The sequence below is a fragment of the Charadrius vociferus genome, unplaced genomic scaffold (genome assembly GCF_000708025.1).
Source record: "Charadrius vociferus isolate BGI_N301 unplaced genomic scaffold, ASM70802v2 scaffold147, whole genome shotgun sequence".
NCBI classification, from domain to species: Eukaryota; Metazoa; Chordata; class Aves; order Charadriiformes; family Charadriidae; genus Charadrius; species Charadrius vociferus.
This window is the reverse complement of record NW_009649570.1, coordinates 8,777,785-8,799,372: the sequence shown is the minus strand read 5'-3', so window position 1 is coordinate 8,799,372 and position 21,588 is coordinate 8,777,785. Positions and strand designations below refer to the sequence as shown.

The window sequence follows — 21,588 nt, the reverse complement described above, 5'->3', positions numbered from 1 at the left end:
AAACAGATACTCAATAGATCATCAATGTACCAAAGCAGTTGCAAGCCTCCCTTGCAGCTTGATGGTTATTTGCGTATTCACTTCATCTCCTGCTTAGATGAAGAGTTTAGCATTACAAACAAGCTACTGCTTCATAAAAGTTGGCTCACCCTCAGCATTCATTCACCCACAGACTACCCAGAGAAAGTCATGTCATGCTGTACCTACAAATAAGCATGTATACTAGCACCTTCATCCCTCTCCACCTTGCAACAGCCTCAGGGCAGCAGCTCTTATGGTAAACGCACTCAAATTAGGTCTGACACACATCCCTGACTAGCATGGCCAAGCCAGGAGTTAACCCCAGCTGAAAGCTAACCTTAGTTATGCTCTGGACAAAGGGACAGCTGGCACCTCCAAACCAGGAACACTTCACCTCCTATAACTTTGCCTTCAATTGTGCCCCAGGGGAAGTTCCTGACAAGGTAAGATACCATACCTCTTCCTAGACTGGACCAGTACCACACTCATAGGTGTGAGTTTGAGACAGGGGGAGTGGCTAACACACACATTTCTTACCTCACATCATCCCTACATGCATCATGCACCACAGAATGTTGGACGGGAGGGGAGATTTCTGTAGCAAGTTTTGTAGCACTGTCTGCAAGTAGTTAGCTATCAAGAGACTATCAAGCTCCCCTGAACAGCTTCAGCAAAACAAAACTACAAAGAAAAAAACCAAAAAACACCACCCCAGAACATACAAACTCATAGGTCTGATATTCAGGGGGCATCACTGGAAGCAAATACCACAATGCACACAGAAATTCACAGGTCTCCAATGGAAACCAGCAGATTTTATACACCTTACAGATTGCCCTGGTTAAACACCAGAACAGACTGGCCACCAACCACAACTTTTCCTCTAGATACACAAGTAAGGCTGCAACCACAGATATCCACTGAAAACTGAGGTGCACCTTTTCAAAGGAGGGTCCACCAAAAGGGTTCCTGGCAACAGCACGCTAAGCCTTGGCAAGCAACGGTGATAAGCAACTGTGTTGTAGTTACTGAGATCCTCTTTCTCTTTCCCCCTCCTACCTGGATGCAGGCATCAAAAACTAACCACCCAAAATACCTGCTACCAGGATGAAGGACATCTGGCTGCAAAGACATTTAGAAAATAAAGTTTCCCATATTGATAACTGTATCTCTTTAAAAACAACAACTAAACCCCACATTTAAAATAAGTCACTTAATCTCTTCCCCCAGTTTAAATACAGAAAGCAATCTTACTTTGTTTCCTATTTTGATACACACTGTAAAGTACCATTGTCTTTAGGCAAATGATACTATAAATGAGTCACTATACTCACTCGTAAGATCCTACAAGCCAGCTAACTTGGAGTCACTAGAATTTCATAGAAACACACCAGACATTAGTCAGCCTATAACATCACAAGAAGTCCTACCATTAGACTCAGCCTATATACAAACCACTCTGTTTTAAAACATAGTACATCACAGGTCATTGCTTCAAAGCGGCTGACCTCTGTGACTAGTGTCACAGAACAAGAAATTGCACATCTCTTAATCATTTGAAGAAACCCACTAACCACTTAGATCAAAGCTGATCTGCACTTCTAGCACTGATGTTTTGTCCTGTTAGTCCTCCCCCAATGACTGCAGTTTACACAGTTGTGAAGAAACTAAGTTACTAGCCTCAAAAGGTGGGTGTGATCTTCAGTTTTACTTCATTATTTGAAAGAAAATTAAGTCACTGTCATCCAGTCTAACAACAAAGACAATTCCAATGAAGTCAAGCCAAATACACGCGTCCATAATGGTCACAGAGAAGTTACTGACCCCTGGCAGCAACAAACACAACATGTCGCTGATTGACTACAGTAATCTTCTAAAAATAACCATGTCCCATTCTACATAGAAGCTTAACTATCTAGTGTCGGCTGTCTAATCATTGTGATACTCTAACACACTGGAAGGCATCTTTTGTTGAATACAGCCAGGATTAATCAGGAACGCAAGGCGAAGTCTTTGCATTCTGACTTTAATATTTCAAGAACAAAGTTTAAGATGTCATCCTTTTCACTACTGTAGGCACTGTAGTATGCACTGTAGCATTTTGTCCCATCTAATTTTTTAAGGCTTTGAATAACAAACATTTAAGTACCTACAAAATTTCAGTCTGCCTATTGCCAAGAAGCGTTCCTTGCTACTCAAGATGTTATCTTGAGTTATTTTAACTTGTTGCTTCCTGGTTAGGTCTTTCCTCGAGACTGTCACGCCAGGAATCAAAAAAAAAAGATGTACAGTGACTCCTCTTGCAGAAGATAGATCTTTCAAAAAACTGCAGGATCATACCTACCTCTCCACAGTGCGTTTTAATGATGCACACCTCCCCCCATACCACTTCCAGGCATATTACTGATACTTTCCTCTCAAGGGAAATCCATTCTCTTAAAAGGAATTGTTCCCAGTTTTCTACTACAAATTACACTCCTCCAGAACCTCCTGGTTAAGAGACCACACCTTTCAGAAACAGGTAACAAACACCAGTCAGCAGAGGTTCACCGAAGATAGTAGAGTGCTGCCAACGTATATAATTCAAAGGCAGAAGTCCCTCTCTCCTTTCAAGTCCTCTCACCACTTGCCTTTTCTGCCAATCTTCTTTGAGCTCTTCATCATCAAAATCTGTCTCACAAGAGCTTCAGTTCTGGCTATGAGAAGCCTTGATTTGGTCAACAGTTTCCGAGAGAGGTAGGCTCTCTTACGTCTCCCCTTCATCATGTATTGTTTTTTGTATAAGGAGATAAAGACTGAGATATGTCTGAAGCCAGGACTATTGCTCTACAAACCTTTTAACACTGGCCAGAGCCAAACTGACTACTGCCTGCTTTTCTGCCAACACACACTGATAAAGATAAACCTACTACAGCTGTAAATTCATAGGATACTGCAGCACACCTGGGCCTCTTTCAAGCCCACTTAATCCAGCATCCCCCCCTTCCTAAAAGGAATTAATTTATATATTCTCCCTCTCCACACCCTTCCTTCCCTGCAGACCCATTAGCTTTTCATTTGAGGAGGGCACAAGCTGGAAACAAGTTGAAAGGGACCGGTAACAGGCTGGTGTCAGTAGTGCTGACAGCCCGCCCTACTCTTGAGTCATCTAACATCAACTCAGATTTCAAACCTGCTCTGCTCCTCTCTTTGGTGGAAAAATAAGCAGTTAGATTTCCCTTCTTCTAGACATATTTTTAGGAAATAACAAAAGGTGACTACAATAGGCACTGATAAATGCACCCTCTAATTTGCCTCACTCTCTCTCCTATGTCTAGCATACCTTGAAAGTCAGCTGTGACCAGTTCTCAGGAAATAACAAAAGGTGACTACAATAGGTACTGATAAAGTGTCAGCTGTGACCAGTTCTCGTCCCTCTATTCAGTGGCTAAGTCACAGTTTCAGAAAATGCAATCTGTTTGCAAGCATAATGTAAGTCTTGCATTCTGATCCATAACAACAGAAGAGATCCATTAGACTTTATAGAAGGATGAATTCAATTAGAAGGAATCAAAATTATTTAACGCTGCATCATCTTTTAAAGTTGGACATACTGAAGGGGTAGGGTGAAGCAATAATTAAGAATACAAAACTCCTTAGAAGCAGCCAAAGATAGAAGTCTACAAAGCTGATGTAACTTCAGGTAAGGAAGCAGAGCAAAGACATCAACTGCTACCCAGCACATAAAGCAACTAGAATACACTAGACCCAAGCCAGTGCCAAGCCCTGGTTTCAGTCAGCCCTTGTCCAGTTTGGAGAATGCAGTTGTCAACAGGCAGTCACGCTATTTTTTTCCATAAGGACTTTGCTTATAGATAGTCTTTCAATTTAGTATTTATTTAGGAGGAAAAAAAACCCCAAACTTTCAAAAGAAGTCTTCAACACTGAGTATTTGATTTCTTCCTGCTTCACTTAAGTGGATGTTTTCTTTTGAACAAATGTTATATATATGGATTATGTTAGGCCTTACTGCTCATCAGTGAGATTCTTCTGTCAAATGTAAGCTTATTAAGGTACAATTAGAAGTCAGCAGAGCTAGAGCTATTCCAAGTTCATTTTGTTCATTTGTTGTTCGGTTGTTGGTTGGTTTTTTTTCTTGCTTGATTTTCCAGTTTAATCTCAAACTGTAGAGACACATATCAAACTGGTTTATGCACAGACTATTTTTCCACCCCAGTTAACCAGAAACTGTCTATGTAGATTTACCCTATTACGTATGGACAGGAGACTTTGCTTCAACTGCAAAGAGAAAGTCACAGGGGAAGTTACACACTCTGCAGAGAAGGTGTTTCAACAGGTCTACTGAGCCTCCTCATAGGTGAGCACATCAAAACTGCAAGCCAGTGCCAGCTAAATATGGTATTTCCCCCTCTGTAAGACAGCTACAAAAGTAGTGTCCAAACAGGTCAGTAATATTAGGGCCCAGCTCTCCATCATGTGCAACTCCAGCTGGTGACTACCTCATACCTTTTTGGTCGGCAGGGTGAGGGGGCACATGTGGGTACTTGGAGTGCTTCTTGATATGGAAGTTCACGTTGTCCAGCTCCACGTTCAGGCTGATGGAGGCGGCTGAATCACTGTCCATTGTGGACTGGAAGCTGCTGACTGAAGTGCGCTTGCTAGGGCTGGCAGAGTCTTTTAGTGTTGGGTAAGGGGAAAGATACAGGGAGGAGAAGGGTTCAAATGGGTATCGTGAGGGTATCGGAGAGGAGAAAAATTGTCTTTAATACATAAAGACCAGTGTGCAATACTACAGGAATACAGTATTTTCATAGTTCTAATCTTATCTTCATGTGTGCATGCTGACATATTGGGCATTCTTCAGTGCATTACTATAGGGCCCAAAGCAAACAGAAGTCTGCCTGAGAAACAGAAGGCAGCAATTTACACACTTCTCCTCCGTTAGAAGTATGAAGATTTACCACTTCCACTAAATACAAAATACTGTATCCATCGTAAGAAACAGGAGGACCAGTTAGGTTATAGTTTGCTTAGATCCTTACAGCCCCATGCACACACACACAAACACACACACATAAAGCAAGACGTGGTTAAACTACTATGTCCCAAAGGACTGGGGTAACAGGGAAGAAGGCAGAGTGAGAACAAGATTCAGGTGAAACTCACTGGCTAAGTTATCTTCTCCTTCATCAGCAATCTGCTCTGTATCACTGTCATCAAACTTGATGTCTTTGAACCAGGATGGCTCAGAGTGCCCCTCTACAGAGTTCACAGAGTCACTGTCTGGAGATGGGGTTTCCGAGAACTCCGTGCTCTAGAAGAAAAGGAATAAAAAAAGGTGTTAAAGTGCAGCTCTGCTGAAATATTAAGCAGCCTGCTACAAATGCAGCTCAGACATTTTAAAAATCAGAGGATACTCACAGTGAGCTGAGCCAGGCTAGTCATAGAGCCACCCCCCTTGGCATGAAATAGGAACCCTTTGGCACAGGAAACAAGTATTTCTTTACACTTGCCACGTGCTTAGTGTCTGCCTCTTCCCCACCTCCGCACAAGTTGTGACTAAGTGGCATGAAAGGACAAGTTGATTCTACTGCACATTTTCTGTCACCACATCCAGTTAAACAGCTTTGAATGCTTCCTATCCCCAGCCACGGTGGGTGATGACCATATCCTTTGCACAGAAACCAGTACATGCAGCTTTTGGTGGAGGCTAATTCTAAGTTACTGGAGCAATTCTGTGACCGACCAAAGTAGCTCTAAGAGTTTCACTCACAAGTCAGGCTCTAGCTGGGGCGATTGTGTCAAAACAAAGCCTGGCTAGAGTGCCAGAGAACCTGGAGAGCATGTAAGCAATTTCCATCAGCCATTGTGATGGAAATCACGTCAAGAGGAAGTTCTCACTATCATTCCTTTGGCTACAGTGAGTGCAGCAAGCAACTGAGTCAAGAACACTGTTTCTCCTGACACTTGTCCAGGAGAAGTAAGATCAGACAGGGCTTTCAGCTAATGAGAACAAGAATTGGCTTTAAGCCTTGAATAACATAAGCCCCTTACAAATAGTTACAAACAAGGATCCAGGGAAACTTGCTAGATAAGGGCAAGCTTTTAACTGTACTGTTGCAGTTTGCTAGTAACTAGCTGAGATGCCAGATGAAGCCCAGAGCAATCTCAACAGACAAACACATGACCATGGCCAAGAGCTGAAATACACAAGGAAGACAAGATGCTAATGGCTGCGCCTTTCTGACTGAGGTCCGTGGGACAGCTGAGCCATTCTTTATTGTGAGAAGCTGCAGAACACAGAAGACTCTCAACTGAATGCCTTCAGGTAACAGAGAGGCTACAGAGATATCTTGTTCAAGTTATAAAAACAATCCAGTCAGTCAGGCCAGTGACTGCTCTTACCCCTCAGGAAATTTGATTGCAATGAAATACAGTAGGATAACACCTCTGGCCACTGGTTCCCTGCCTCACCCTCCGCTAGCCTGTCCTATTTGGGAGGCATGACAAAGACCCCCTTCCAATCTTGCATCATGTGGCTAAGGTATTGAATTCTTTAGTACTGCTATCACTGGAGATCAGAAGGTTACCAATATAATATATAAGAAGATCCAATAGTGTGTATGTAAAATACCCATTCTTTGGAAGTTTTTAAAGACAGAATTTTGAAACAGAAGACCACCATTGCGTCTCAGTCATCAGTAATTGCACACAGCTTCTAGATTCTGCACATGATAGCCAGCTGCCACAAGCACACACTGTGCCATTCCAAGGCCTCCATGGATGATGTGCACCATGAGAGGCAATAGCCTAGATTAGGGACCCTTTCCTCCACTTTAACCAGCACTACATGTAACAACTCATCCTCCGCAGAGGACAGCCCCAAAGCCTTCTGGGCAAATGCAGCTTCCTCAGGCTTTAAATCACCAAGGAAAAAGGCCTGGACCCCAATTCTCTGTACAGGTGAGCTGATCTAGAAAACATACAACAGCTGCTGAGAACAGGATTAGACAAGATTCTAGTCAGCAGCCAAACTCAGCAAGAGCCATAGCTTTCCTGCTCCTTTTACCTGTAACGGTCTGTAGAGAGCATACTCATCTCTGAAGAGCTGATCATGATGACTGACACATTCTAGCCAGCGTCCATCAACCAACGCTTGTCCTATTGCAATGGCTTGGACCCTGGAGGTATAAGAATAGAGATGGTTTTCTAAGTCCAGTTCTAAACACACATGGTTTACGGTACAAGCATGCTACAAAAGTAAAGAGTCACTTGTAACACACTACTTGACTCATCAGTATCCCCTTGCTGTGTTCAACCAGACACTATTTAAAATATTGTGGAGAGGCAGCAGAGTGTACTGGTTCAAGTATGGAGCTAGATGGAAGAGACTGCCAGTACTCTAAACTCAGCTGAGGTCTCTAACAGACAATTAAGATGTACTGTTTGTGCTCCTCCGACATCGTTAGCTTGAGTTACACACACTGAGCATCTCTGCTGAGTGAGGACTGTTGCTCTACACTTAAGAGCCACCTCAGTTTTATCCCCCTCTCGCTATTTAAATACACCAGATTGTTTATACTCACTTACAAGGTTAAGAGCCTGAAATCATTAGTGATCTCTGATCCCAGGGGCAGACTTGCCCTTTGGAGTATCAGTGAACTTTTTTAGACAGTCTTTGTAACACACTCACTGTTCTCCAACTGTTTGAGTGATATTTGTCCCATAAGCTGCCTCCCACACTGGCTCCCAAACCAGTGAGCCCCCTGTGCACTCTTGTTTTGGGCAACACAGAGTCCAAACCCTACGTGCTTTGGTAGGCAGTAAAAATGAGATCTGAATTTTCTATCTTTCTCATCTCCTTGCAAAGGGCTCTATCTCTGCAGTCTAAGGCACCCTGTATCAGCAAAAACTCACAACCTCCTGTCACAGAGACAGGAGACACCTGCTGTCCTAAAGCATCAGGGTTACCTTGTGGTTATGTGCCCATTTCTGATGAGCCAGTTGACCAGCTCTTTTCCCACAATGCAGTTGGGATGTGTCCGCAGCCAGTAGCGATGGTCTTGAAACTCCATCCCACTGTTGTGATGGCAGATCTTCTTCCACAGATCTTTCAGCTGGACTGAGTCCTGCACAGGGAGAAGTGCAAGTTACTTGCTAGTCCGACCTTAACACTAGTTTCAAGGACATTAAACTGGGTCCTCAGATCAGCTTCTAGATCAAGACCCCTCCACAAATAGGCATAAAATCTAAGCCATTCTGCAAAACCTATGCAAAGGTGCAAACAGAAACAGCAACAGCAAACAGACATGAGGTCAGCTCCTCATATCCTTCCTTTTATATAAAGTTGAGAACAAGGAACAAATGAAGTGGGTACCCTCAGAGTTAAGGGGGTTTTATTTTTAATGTGGCAAGATTTTGTACTGCCTACAAGATACTTACGTCCTCACTACTGCCCTCTTGCACCCTATTCTCAAACTCAGGTGGTGTGTGCATAGAGAACAATGAAAACTCATCCTTTGGAAGAGTGTTTTTCTATATAACTTGTGCTTAACCTAGGCTTTGTGAAGCACCCTAGTCCATTATCAAGCCCAGATATAAAGCAAGTACTTGACACAGCAATGCACACTGCTATGTTCAAGTTTTGGGATACCATTTCTTACTGAGAATTCCTTTTTTATTGTCCAGTATCAAGCATTTTTTAAGATACTGCTAGCTTTGGGTACTAAGCAAAAGGTGTGTACTCCTCCAAAAATCCACAGATTTTTGAATCTGTGGATCTCTTTCCCCTCACCACTTGTAACACTTCAGCCTATAACTCAAAATTATTTTGGGGCCTGTTAATCATGTGCACTGACTCTTGTGTAGGCTATGCTCCATCCAAACCGAGCTGTCTCTCTGCACCTGGCACCTTTTACTTTCCCATAAGCACCCTGGCTTGGCACAGCACAATCCACTGTTGCAGACTGGAAACTGAGACCTGGGATTATTTTGAGAGTGCAACAGAGCACCCCAAGGGGTGGAAAAGAGACACTGCAGCTCACTCTCTCAAATACCTCAGTTGTTCCATTTTTGTGTAACAGAGCGGGTGGGTGGAATAAAAAAGTGTTTAATTAAATTTTAACTGGTTTCAGCTTTACAGTTAACTGCCAGACCCACATTATTGCACTTTCCCAAGGGTGCCCTGAGATCCAAGAGTTTTACTACACTTCTGTTACTGGACTGGCTTTCTGCTTTTATTTCCAGCAGCGGCTGTCCTGGGTATTGTCCTAAAAGCAGTGTCAGCAGCTCCCCTTCCACACCAGGTACAGAGTCAAATGGATCAGTAACAGAACATGTCATGGAATCACAAGATTTGATGCCACTGGCGATTCCACAGTTTAGCTGCCTTGTAGTTTACCCTTAAGTCATATGGTGAATTCAATAAACTGGACAAACTGGCAGAACACAGCAAATCCTTTCAACTCAAGGATTTTGACCTCTAGTTCAGAGAAGTATGTGCTTACCCCAGCATATGTACATCCTCCTCTACCTTTTATTTCATGAGCAAAGTTCATTAGTCTTCTGAATAGACTATGTTAAGCTTTAAATTAACTCCTGATATGCAGTCAGCTCCACATGCTAAGGGCATTAAACAAACAGTGGAAATTCACAGAATATCCTATACTAATTGACACTGTATCTTCTGCTCTTACATGAACAGAAGCAATACTACTGATCTTCTGCCCCAAAGAAGGAAACGGACAAAAAAAATTAAAAAATGTGAAGCTGAAGTGCACTGGGACTTGATCATCTTGGTCCAAGTTGCGTTCATAGCATTTTAAATTTCATTTTCCTGCATTAACATACATGCACAGGGCATGGTGGTGTAAAGACATGCCTTAAAAATGTTTCTCCCTCATGTGGTTATCCATTTACAGAGCACCCTGGAAAGGAGTTGTGCAACTGAACAGTAACTAGAGTGTTTCTGCACCCTCAGGAATACTTGTATGCATTTTGCTGACAGCAGAAAAATACCTGACAACACAGAAATTAGCCTTTCTCATTTCAAATTGGCAATGGGGAGCAACCTTGGATCTTTTAATGTGTGAAAAACACTTTCCCTCCCTCAAAGAAAAGAAACACTGTCTTCTACTGAACGTTGTACAATAACTGTCATCTACAATGCTGCCTCTGTAGGGAGGGGATAACAGGATTACGCAGAACACTTGCACATTGATTTTTCTTCGAACAAGCACATTACTACAACTTTCTACAAAAAGTTACATTTATTCTGCAAACAAGGGGAGGGGCCAAGTTATGTTTTGGCCCAATGAGCTGTATCAGCTTTAACTCATTCATCCTGGTGTAACCACTCTGAAGCTGCCATTTAAAGTTTCCAATTATGTAGCCTATGAAGGGGAAAATCTGAACTTGGAGAAACACAGAATCAGGTCATTGGTTTACAGCTGCAACCATGACAGGTTTAATCCACAAGCAGCCACCACACACCAACTCCACACTGCGTAACACAACTCCCAAATTTAAAACTGTAAACACCTTTACGCAAACAATACATGAAACTATGATTTGTTTCAGGAAGACTGAGGTGTCCAAAGCACCATCAATATTGTCCATCCCTGCACCACCTGAAGGAGAGGTCCAGGTAAGAGTGCTCAGACAAGAGCCTTTAAAGGCAGCACGATGCTCCTGCTGCATGATACAAGAAAGGCAAACTTCATTGCCTTCACAGAGCAAGACAAACAGAAGTTTGAAAGGTACCAGAAGGATTTTGCGCTCATCCTCGCTGGTCTCTGCCTTCATATGTGTGCGACTGGCCTGGGGGCTGACAGAAGTCTCATAAGCAGGCACCATTGGTGAACCTGATCGATCCAGTGACAGGTTAGTGATGCTGGCTGACCTGTAGCGGAAGAGAGAAAAATTGAAGTGTAAGTGTTCATTGTGCAGTGCTTCACCAGAGCATGCATTGATCTTGTAGCATGTTAAAAAGGAACTTCTTACTGCTTAAAGCTTCCTCCCCCATCAAAGCACGAGAAGGGATCCCTAGGAAGCAAGTGTATTGATTTTGAAAGTCTAAGTGAAACAAACTTTTGTAAAGCTTTTTGTAGGAAGCAGTTAGAACTAAGTTTAGGCATAGCAATTCATATATGCCTGCATTTGAATAGACTGGGGAAGGGATGGGATGCTGGGTAATTAGAAGCTCTAGCGGTCTGAAGGCAAGACAGACGCTAGCAAGGGCAGCCAACCTGTAACAGGGCACTGAGATTTCCCCTCTCCTTGACCCATTTAAAATTCCTTCTCCTCAGCCCTCTGAAATATATGGCTGACAGCTTGCAGAGTCTGGAAGTTTGAGCATCTGTTCCCTAGGGTGGCTAAACAGTCTGCTGAAGCTGGAGGTCACTCCAGCTGGCAATTTTCCTTGTACTGAGATATGGAGCATCCACCTGATCTCAGCCCAGCTGATTAAGAAATCTTGGCTAGGCACTCCAGTACAAACACACCATTTTGCAATAATCATTGCAACGCCACAAATGCAGATAAGAGTTCCAGATACCCTCTGTTCCAATATCCTGCAACCAGACTAAGCCTCTGAATAACCAGAGTGCAACTTCTCACCACGCAGCAGCAAAAAGCATGCAATGTGAACTATTCATGCTAACAGCACTCTAAGTGAGGATGGAAAATACTTCTGCATACAGCAACAGGGAAGTTCAAAATGCCAATGCTGACCTGACTCAAGAGGCTTGCAGCAGTCTCAGTGATGAGGACTGTTGCCAGCCTTTAGTCTTTGGAATGAAATTTGGATAACTTCACAGAGCTTGCTAACTGGCTAACAGACACTCTAATTACTCCCAAGAATTCTCAATGGATGTTGTGGCTGAGCCCAGGCATGAAATAGCAATGCCACCCTATTTCAGCTTTTGTACAGCGAGGAAGCAGGCACTGAAGGTACAATAGTCTCAACATCACTGCTCTTTCTTCTTCTGTCTCTTAAGGAGGAACACTGGGCTGATACAGTGTTTTAGATAGTTTCCTATGATTCTGCATAGATTACTAAAAAGGACCTATGTTGGCACCACATCCATAGACATCTAGGGGTGATACGCAAAAACCTTCTGTCATAGTCAGGCGTTCAAAGAAGGCTAAAACTCTGTCAGTCTTCTACTGTTCAGATGCTCTCAAGTTAAAAAAAGTTAGAACTGGCAGAGTTACGCAGCTTAACAGAAAGCATTCTTATGTGGAAGATGAGACTGACATGAAAGTCCGTCATTAAACACTCCTCCCAGTTGTTTTGCAACAGCTGTTTTAACTGTGCCACCTACCTGTAAGCAGCAGAGATTTTTAATTTGTGTAAGACAACACTAAGCAAGTTAGAACAGTCAAATTTCATATCTGTGTCTTCATCATCACCAATTACATCTGGGACTTTATTGTATTTATCTTTTCTAAAAACAGAGGGGGAGATTTTGCAACAAAAATCTCTATCCTTTAGAAGACCCTGCAAAGAAGTTTGAATCCCTCCACTTGCAACATTTGACTGTTGTGCTGGGGTTTTTTTCCTCCATAAATAATCAGGCTGAGAAAAAAAAAAACAAACACATATCCCCCACTCACAGGGAAAACATATAATACCAAGTAACTTCTGCTACCTGCACCTAAATGTACTCAACCCGCATCTTTTTTGCTTCATCTCATCTAGAAAGAGACATGGTCAAGCTTGCCCCAAAGAAACACCTATGGCTGCTTTGAGAAGATCTGAAGGATAGCATTGCTTAGCCCAAAGCTAACAGCTTTGTTTCCACAGGTTCAGAATTTTGACAGAGATAGGCTATACCTCATCATTACTTCTCAAACGTGAGTCCAGACAGGTAAGTACTACAGTGAGGCCATGAGTAGCCAGAGAGTTAAATTTTAACTTGAATGAGCAGTTTGGGCCTGTCAGGTCCACCTTAGAACACTCCTACTACTGCATGCATGAGCAAACATCAAAGGCCTTTTAAAACAGACAACATCAATTCAAACAGGAAGCAGGAGAGCATCCTCAAGGTTTCAGTCATTTCTTGACGTCACTGCAGTTATTTAGCATTGAACTTTTAACTCTGGACTCCTTGCCATGTTTTCCCAGAATTGATTTTTGGTACTAGTTCATTCACCAGTATTTTACTCCCCTGAGGTGAGACCTTTAGTTCTCAGCTGTACAGCGTGCGTCTCCTACTAGCTATCCCCATCACACAGAAGGTAAAGATTCCAAACAGTCCATTCCCCAAAAAGCACACTCAGCATCGTTCTCAGCTGAGTTCCCACGTCTTTGCTTGTCCTGTCAGATCCCTCCAAATTGCTGAACATTCTGCATTCCTGTAACACCAATGCAAAGAAGTCTCTGAATGTCTCCTGATGCCAACATTGAAATTTGGATTATCTTTCTGTTCCTCATATCCTTGTCTCACCTTTACTTCCCCAATTTAACCGTAATGGAAGTATGTAACCAGAACCATAGCAGAAGCATTGTGAAGTAGAAATTACTTGTTTTTCTAATACCAGCCTATTTAGTGGGATTAAGCTCAGGCATTCACAATTTATACTAAAGCCCTCATGAGCATTTCCAAGTTCATTCCAGCACTCTTGCATAAAGACCTATGATGGGATTTTAGCCTGAGGAAGGCTGGTAACTCAAACAAGATTATACTTAATGGTAGCGCAGAGAGTGCAGATGGCAGGAGGGGGGGGAGCGGAGAGAACACAAAACAAACAAAAGCTACACCTCTGCTCCTCTACGACTTCAGTCTTTGCCTTGCATTACCGAGCCTGTTACTCCCTTTTCTTCAGCTCCCTCAGAACTCTACCTTTCTTAGCCACTTTTCCTTTCTGTCCTCTTCATCACCACCTCTATTTGATTGACTCAGCAGCAAACTACAAGTTCCTCAAAAGTAGTACATTAATTAATACGAATATGTACATAAATGGTATTTCCTTACCATTACATATGGGTAATGGGGTGTCCCATTTTAGACATGGAACAGCATGCTCAGTAAAAACAAGCCCCAAAACACAGGCTTTACAATAAAGAGCGTGCTAGGAGTGCATCCAGAACAGAAAATACTGAGATATGATTAGTTTACCTGTTCCTAGCTGGTGACTTCCCTGCATCCTCCTGGACAGACCCAAGGCGTGCAGACAGTGTGGTAGTTGAAGAGTCTGGGTGAATCAAACTGCAAGGAAAAGGAACATGTTGGAGATGTTTGACAGATTTGCCCCATGCAGCAGCATCAGAACAGCTGGAATTAAAATATGGTTATGTTACCTCTCATTCACACCCATGACTGTTAAATCAATGAGGTAATAGAGAAATCTTTCCCCATTATTTTGGGAAGGGACTCAAGTCCCAAGTTTTCTTCTGAAACAAACTACTTCTCAACAGAAGTCACATATTAGGAAAAAAAACAAAAACTTTGCTTCCATTATGAAGCTGTGAGTTGCCGCTTTCCACTGTGGTCCCATTTAAGTTCAGTGTCTTGAGTTTAAGCCTCTGACAGTCAACAGGAACTTACCAAATGCAGTATTAAAAAAAGCACTGCAGCCCACTGCAAAGTTTTACATTTTAAGAGAAACAAGCACTGAAGAAAATTTCAATCCTCCTAACGCAACAATAAACTACCTAATCTCAATTTCTCTCCCTCTCACATGTAAAAGCAGCCCATGTTTATCCAACATCTCCCAACAAGACTAAGTGTTCTAGTATAGAAAGAGTTATCAGCCTTTCAAGAATAGGCAGTACTTTTCTCAAGTGCTACAACCTGCCCAAAATAAAGATATAATTTCTTTACATGTTCATGTCTACAAGCTTTTGAATTGCCATAATAAAGATACTAATAATACATGAGAAGACAGGACTAATGATACCTTCTATTATTTTGTACACCTGAAGAGAAGCATTCCGAGCACACATACTTATTCCCCAATTCAAAATTTGGTAGTATTTATCCCAAGCATTGCAACATTACTGCTTTAGATGACCATGACATTAAACCAGAAGTATTTTCCTTTATTTAGGCCTAAAGCTGATTCTTTAATTACTTCCCTACAGGAACACCATATTCTAAAAAGCAATGTGCAAAGCAAGAGTCAGGGCATTTTCTGAAGACAGTTGGTTTTAAGGCTTTTCTTTTAATACTATCAGAATCACTAGAAGAGATCTGCTGAGGGAGGCACATGTCACTAACACTACGCCTCAGTTAAAGAAAGGCTCTGACTCAAGACCTCTTCAGTAGTTTCACACCTGCCTGTTCTTCTGTTTTTAGAGAAATGAGAATAAACACCATATCTGATTATTTCTTCCTTCCCCCCACAGTGAATTAAATTAAGGTCCTCAGAAATTAACATGCATACTACTTTAGTACAGTGTTCTTTTGTTCACCTTCCAAAAATAAAGGTTGTCTCATCTGAGAGCAGTAAGAAGAAATATACTTTGAAAGGAGATCAGAGAACCTTTATAGCTGTCCTTTCAATCCCACTTCAGCTGAAACAGGTGGTTACTTACACCATTTTTCTCGTTTACCCAGATAGCATCTCTTATACTCTCTTGCCCAATCCAAAACGCGAGAGGCAAAGCATCAGTGTCACATTGACTTGCCTCCCAATACATTCGTGATTAAAAGGGATGGGTTTTGGTTTTGTCTTTTTAAACTCTGAAGCTGAAAGCCTGCTCTGCCACTGGTATAGAATCACTGACTCAATAGGTTAAAGGAAGAACTGCAAATAATTTAAAAATCCACTAGAAAAGTTTCCACATTTCAACTTGAAGAGAAGAGTATTAGAAGCAAGCACAGGATTAGATTCTTTTCACAGGAGACATACTTCTAAGTTCCCTAGATGGAAACCACCAGCTTTTGTCTAGGCAGGTGTCAGCCTGAAAACAGTTAAGATTCTAGAGCTTAGCATGAAGCCATTCACTTTACCTTTGCCAGGTTAGATCCTCCTCCAGAAAGATGTTGCGGCTAGCTTTACGGCTCCCAACTGGTGTGCGTGGCTCGCCAGGATCCAGCACTGACACAGAACATGCAGAATCTGACAGAGCATTTAAGTCTTCTCCGATGGAGTTACTGTCTGTGGAGTGTGCATAGCTTAAGGCTATTTTGCGGCAGTAAGTGCAGGCTCGGAGATCCCCTATGGAAAGGGGAACCAGAAAGTGTCAGTGAACAGGAACAAATAGTACTCTGTTCCTACAGGATCAGAGGTGTGTTGTGGTGGGAAAAGAAGGATTTCCTGTTTCAAAACCTCTTTGCATGTGTAACTCTAGTTCTCATATTCTCTTAAAGAGCAAAACCCCAGACAAATATACACTCAGGGAATTTCTCCAAGTCAAATGATACTTAACACATGATCGGTAAGAAAGAGAAAGGTTGCAGGGGCAGGAAGAGAGAGCACACGTGCACATTGAAATCATGGTACAACAACAGCCAGTCAGATGTGACATACCAGCAGATGTCTGGAAATCATTACCTCCATCAGGAGATGTCTAGAGTTTGGTAACTGGTGTTTGAAAGAGTTTCCCCTCAACCTTCATTAGAATACATGGCTCATTACATTTTAAAACTACCATTACTAAGAACAGCTTTTACTTGAGTACATTTTGTAGTGAACATCCTTGTTAAACAGTGGCCATATTTGTTTTGTCATCACGGACATAGCGTAGGTAAAAATAAGCAGGCATGGCATAATCCACCATCCCGCACAAAGAAATTGGTAGAATTAGCTCCTGTGTTTCTTTTTGCTTATTTCTAAGCCCACTAGAGACCTATATAGCATTCTCTAGCAGTTGCCAGAGAGCAGCTGCAGTAGTCCAAGCAGAGCTGAGCACACAGCAAACATTCTCCTTCTCAACAGATAAACCCTACCTGTGTAGCCCATGAATTTTCCAGGGATTTCCTGATTGCAGCATCGACTACAGAAGATCTGCCCACAAAGTCGACAATGGTGCCTCCGCCGGAAGGTAGTGAATTTCTCACTGCAGTCATAGCATTCTTTGCACTGGCTGTCAGGCATCCAGTACTGCTTCAAGTCACTGTCCTACAAGGGAAAACAGCAGACAAATTATTTTTTTTTTTAAATAAAAAAGCATGTTTAGGTTCATGATTGCTTTGAAAACTGTGCACATGAAAAGAACAATTTCATATATTCATATGTGTGTGTGTGTCCACATTCCTTTGTATAAGCACACACATGCACAGAAAGGATTGTTCATGTGGTTTTATAGGGAGCCAGAAGGCTGAGAGTTCTTAACTGTGAGAATAAGTCTAGTAAGCCTTTGCATTCTTGATCCAAGATGGAAGTAAAGCAGATAAAAACTATCCTGAGCTGTAAATAAAGGTCAAGAAGAAACAAACATACAATGTACTGGCTGTTCTTCCCTCTCATTTGCCCCTAGCATGACAGAACCTCAACCAGCACAGTTTAAAAAAAAAAAAAAAAAAGCACAACAAAAAACCCACACCAACAAAACCACGCATTAGTCAAAGCTGTTATCCAGGCATAAATCAAGTTATCACAAGTTATCAGTGCAGGAAGATCATTTCAACAGCTAATACTGGGACATACTTTGAAAGGATTATATATACATATTTTGTTATATGATCAAATTCTTCAAAACCTCAGCAAACAGTAGTAAAAGCCTGTGTCCCCGAATGATGTTGTCTCAAAAGTCTAGGTTAACGGCTATGTGAAGACAACTGTGGAATATACATTCAGCAGATAATGACATATACTGATTTATAGCATGGGTGCAGCCACAGGAATTTTTTCTTGTTTCTAAGACTTGAAAACAAAGAGTTAAAACTTCCATTTGGTGTTGTAGCTACAAACAAAGCAAGACAAATATCTCCATTATGATTCTGAGCACACCAGCTACAATTACCATGGATGGAGACAACTGCTAATGGTCACATGACAGCTCTGACTGTGAAACACTCTTTGCTAGAGTTCAGTTCTGGCAATAAGCTTTTTCAGACAGACTGAATACTTGTGGGTTTTCTTAGGAAGAGAACAAGCTGCAAGAATTTTCTCCAAACAATCAGAGAAGAGAGTAACCACAGAGAAGAAAGGTGATCTGTACTCTGATTTTCACGTAACCAAAAAAAGCATACCCTGAATTGGGGTTTATTTTTGGATGTTCACAAAGTGAAGTTTGACATAGCTGCTACACCAATTTTGAGACCAAAACAGCTATGATCAACAAGACAACAATTTCATCCTGTCCTCACCCAAGAAAATTCATACAGAAAGAGGTCAAAGACTGCTCAAGGCAGTCTAGTGTTCAAGAGAGTCTAGACATTTTTATGATGAACATGGCAAGCTTCAAGCAGGGAAAGATGGTGAAGAGCTTTTGCCAAGGAACTGCTGTAAAGCTGCAGGGGATGCTGATCAACAGTTTTTGCCGCAGCTTTGCTTGATAAACCAAGTCTCTTGTTCTGCCACATAGAGAGTGGCTGTTCCAAGCAGCAGTGCCTTTGTCCACCATCTCTCCCACATTGCCTCTTCCCCACCTGCACATGACTGGGTGTTTAAAAACCCAACCATTGCTGGTGATACCTTCCAGCTCTCTGCCTTTCTCAAGTCAGAGCCAACACTCATGGCAAGAACAGCCTACAAGAAAGGGTTCAGAATAGGAGTCCGGCCCCTGTTAGCCATAGAGGTTGATTAGAGCAGCACCTTCCAGAACCTGACACATGCTTTCTACAACAGTAAAGTGGTCTCCTGTAGAGACAGACCAAGTCCATAGTAGGAAGAAATTGTTGTCAGGAGTGACTCAAGCAAGACACGACTGCAGTCAAGGGCAGTGATGCATTACCATTTGTACAGAAGTCAGCATGCTGACAACATACCGCTTTCAGAGAAAGATCTAGACATATTAATTTACTGCTGCATCCTGTCTGTTTGAGCATTTCTCCAATAGCTTCAAAGATGTTTGAAAATTTCCAGCGCCTTCAGAAGCTGCAATAAACTGAAATAGTAGTAGGGGCCACACTCAATGCCCTGCTTACTTCAATGAAAGGCTTTTGTTTCACCCTCAAAAGTATCACCCTTTCTACCAAAGCAGTTAGTCCTACAGGCAGAATAGCGCTGGAAGCTAACTGAGTTTACTCCAAGTCTACCTGTAAAAGCTACCAAGCCAAAAGCCTTTTTCCTCTTCATTCAGCTTAATTAAATGTACCTTTGCCTGTTCGTGTCTTGCTCCCAGACACAGCTATTTATATCATCACTTATAAATAGTTGTGGCTTCTTTTCTTAGCAAGATCTTCCTCTTAAAGGCATGGTTTGACTCAAAAGAAGAAGGTGAAATCAGCAAGTCAGTAGCAACTGCCAGACCCTTACACAGCTGAATTAAAATTGATTAACAGGACAAGCCTTTCAAGCAAATATCACCGACCAATCATTACCACAGTAAGTAGCAGATTTAATTCATCCTCAGATTTCTCATTACTATTTGGGAGAACCAATGTGTTTCACCTGCCCTGAGTCTGAAATGAGAGTATCTAGTCCAACTTCAAGAAGCTGAGCAACTGCAATGTTCCATTCCCACAACATGACAGATGTTTGACATGTTAAAAGTCAGCACTAACTTGAATTGTTTCCCCTGCACTTACACAATGATTTTTGAGTTTATTCACCCATCCTTCAAACATCTGAAAAAGTCCCCATGATGTATCTAAAAATGAAGCTCAGAGACACCCAGTAAACAGTTCAGTTTCTGGATAGATTGGTCTACAAATTCCTCGGAAGAAGTACCTGGCTCTTCCCCTCCATGATTTCTTTGAGGCGCTTTAAAACGGTGCTGAGGCTTCTTAACTGAACTGCTGTTCGAGGATCATGACCTCCAAGAGGCGGTTCTACTTTCCTTCGATTGTCTGGAAGGAAAGGGAGAGTAGTATTCATTTCTTCCATGATACATCAATGTTCGCATCATAACACAAAACCCCATTACAGGGAGAAATGTCCACATATGTATGCACTTTACAAAGTTACAGCATGTATTACTTCTTGCCCTTGTACTCTTTTCCCCACAAAAGGAGCTTCTGATGCCAGATAGCTTGCTTTGACTGACATTTTAAATACCATCCTCTGTGTTTACAAGAACTGATTTAAGTTTGTTGAGAATGAAAACATCCTTTAATGAAGTGAGGTTATTTTCAACATCCTATAAGAACCTTGTAAAAGTCTTCTGGAAAGCACTGTCATCTCATTTTAGAATGCCCTCTAGGATATTAATACTTACAAAATAATTGCAACAATATTCACATTAATCTAGGACTGGTAAAAGTCAATACCTTAACCTGAATTTATTTATAAATTACTACAGCAAGTCTCAGGACTCAGTTGCTCAGATTCTATTAAAAACAGTAACTCAGTATAAAATGCATCCAGAAGTTTGCATTTTTGAAGGATTTTTGTTTTGTTATTTTCTAAGAAAAAAGCCAAGTTGTTGAGAACTTGTACAGTCATTCTTGATTAACTATAGCAACAAGACTCCTGAATAAAAAGGTAATGCAGTTAATTTCTTTCCTATAAAAGACTAGATTACTTTGAAGCATTGCTGTACAAGTTACAAGTAGGATCCTTCTCTCCAGAAGGCTCTGCAAATACAGTGCTGTATTTACCTGAACATTTAAACATTTTCAAAGTCACTTTTCTACACCAAAAGCTTTTCTGAATAGTTTAAAGTTTCTTACCAGCTTCGCTGCTCTCCATCTGACTAGAATTTTATTTTCATTCCCCCTAATACATGAAGGACGGACATGGCCGCTTTCTGTTTACTGCTTTAGATAGCACTGATGTCAGCGGGAATGCTGACAGCACCAGCAGAAGCGTGTTAACTGTTACTGTGCAGTAACAACTAAGCTATCCCTTTGTATGCAGGAGATCAAAACTCTTAGAGTCATGTGATTAAAACTGTGGGATTCCTCTTCAGGTTCTTAGTAGGTATTTTTAGTTAATAAGCCCATATATAGCTGCTTAATGACCTATGTACAACAAAGAACCCACAACAGGAGATGATTTTAAAGAGATTCGAGAATGCTTAAACCCAGTTCTGTGGCTAGCCACTCGGAATTTATTTTAAAAAAAAAAATCAAACAAATATATTTTTGGACAGTACCAAGTTGACTATTTTAGGGTGATTAAAGGGACATTAATATTTCAAGAAAACATTGACACTAAGATTGAAACCTTTGGCTCCTCCTTACTTCTATCACAAGATCTATGCTGCATTTACTTCCTGGGCTTTCCTGCTGTAACTTTTGGATTCAAGAGTATCTTCTTTCCAGGAATGTTGCTTCCAACTCAAAAAATTATTATCAGGCCTTCTGTCTAACTAGCTACAAATATGGTCAGCCAAGTGAGTCCCAAAGTAGGAACATACACAGCACTGAGGAAATGCCACAGGTAACCCCAGGCTTTCGTTAGTTAAACACCCTTTTCTGTGTTGCATAAACCAATGTCAAAAGGATGCCATCTACATTAGAATAAGCGCCATCAGCACCAGGAACACATGGCTACCCCGTTTATACTAGAGAA

General features: G+C 41.7%; 1 protein-coding gene across 1 annotated transcript in view; it reads right to left on the bottom strand.

Moving 5' to 3' along the window:
* Positions 1–4,527: 4,527 nt before the first annotated feature.
* LOC104291064 (1-phosphatidylinositol 3-phosphate 5-kinase-like) overlaps positions 4,528–21,588 on the bottom strand; it is a gene marked incomplete at its 3' end in the record, with an annotated part of 23,581 nt that continues 6,520 nt past the window's right edge. The window contains exons 3-11 of the mRNA XM_009890261.1: positions 19,804–19,922; positions 16,917–17,088; positions 15,978–16,185; positions 14,142–14,231; positions 10,783–10,921; positions 7,993–8,150; positions 7,091–7,202; positions 5,188–5,335; positions 4,528–4,695 (exon numbers count right to left, since the gene is read on the bottom strand). Coding sequence (XP_009888563.1) covers positions 4,528–4,695; positions 5,188–5,335; positions 7,091–7,202; positions 7,993–8,150; positions 10,783–10,921; positions 14,142–14,231; positions 15,978–16,185; positions 16,917–17,088; positions 19,804–19,922 — 1,314 coding nt within the window. The remainder of the gene's footprint in view (positions 4,696–5,187; positions 5,336–7,090; positions 7,203–7,992; positions 8,151–10,782; positions 10,922–14,141; positions 14,232–15,977; positions 16,186–16,916; positions 17,089–19,803; positions 19,923–21,588) is intronic.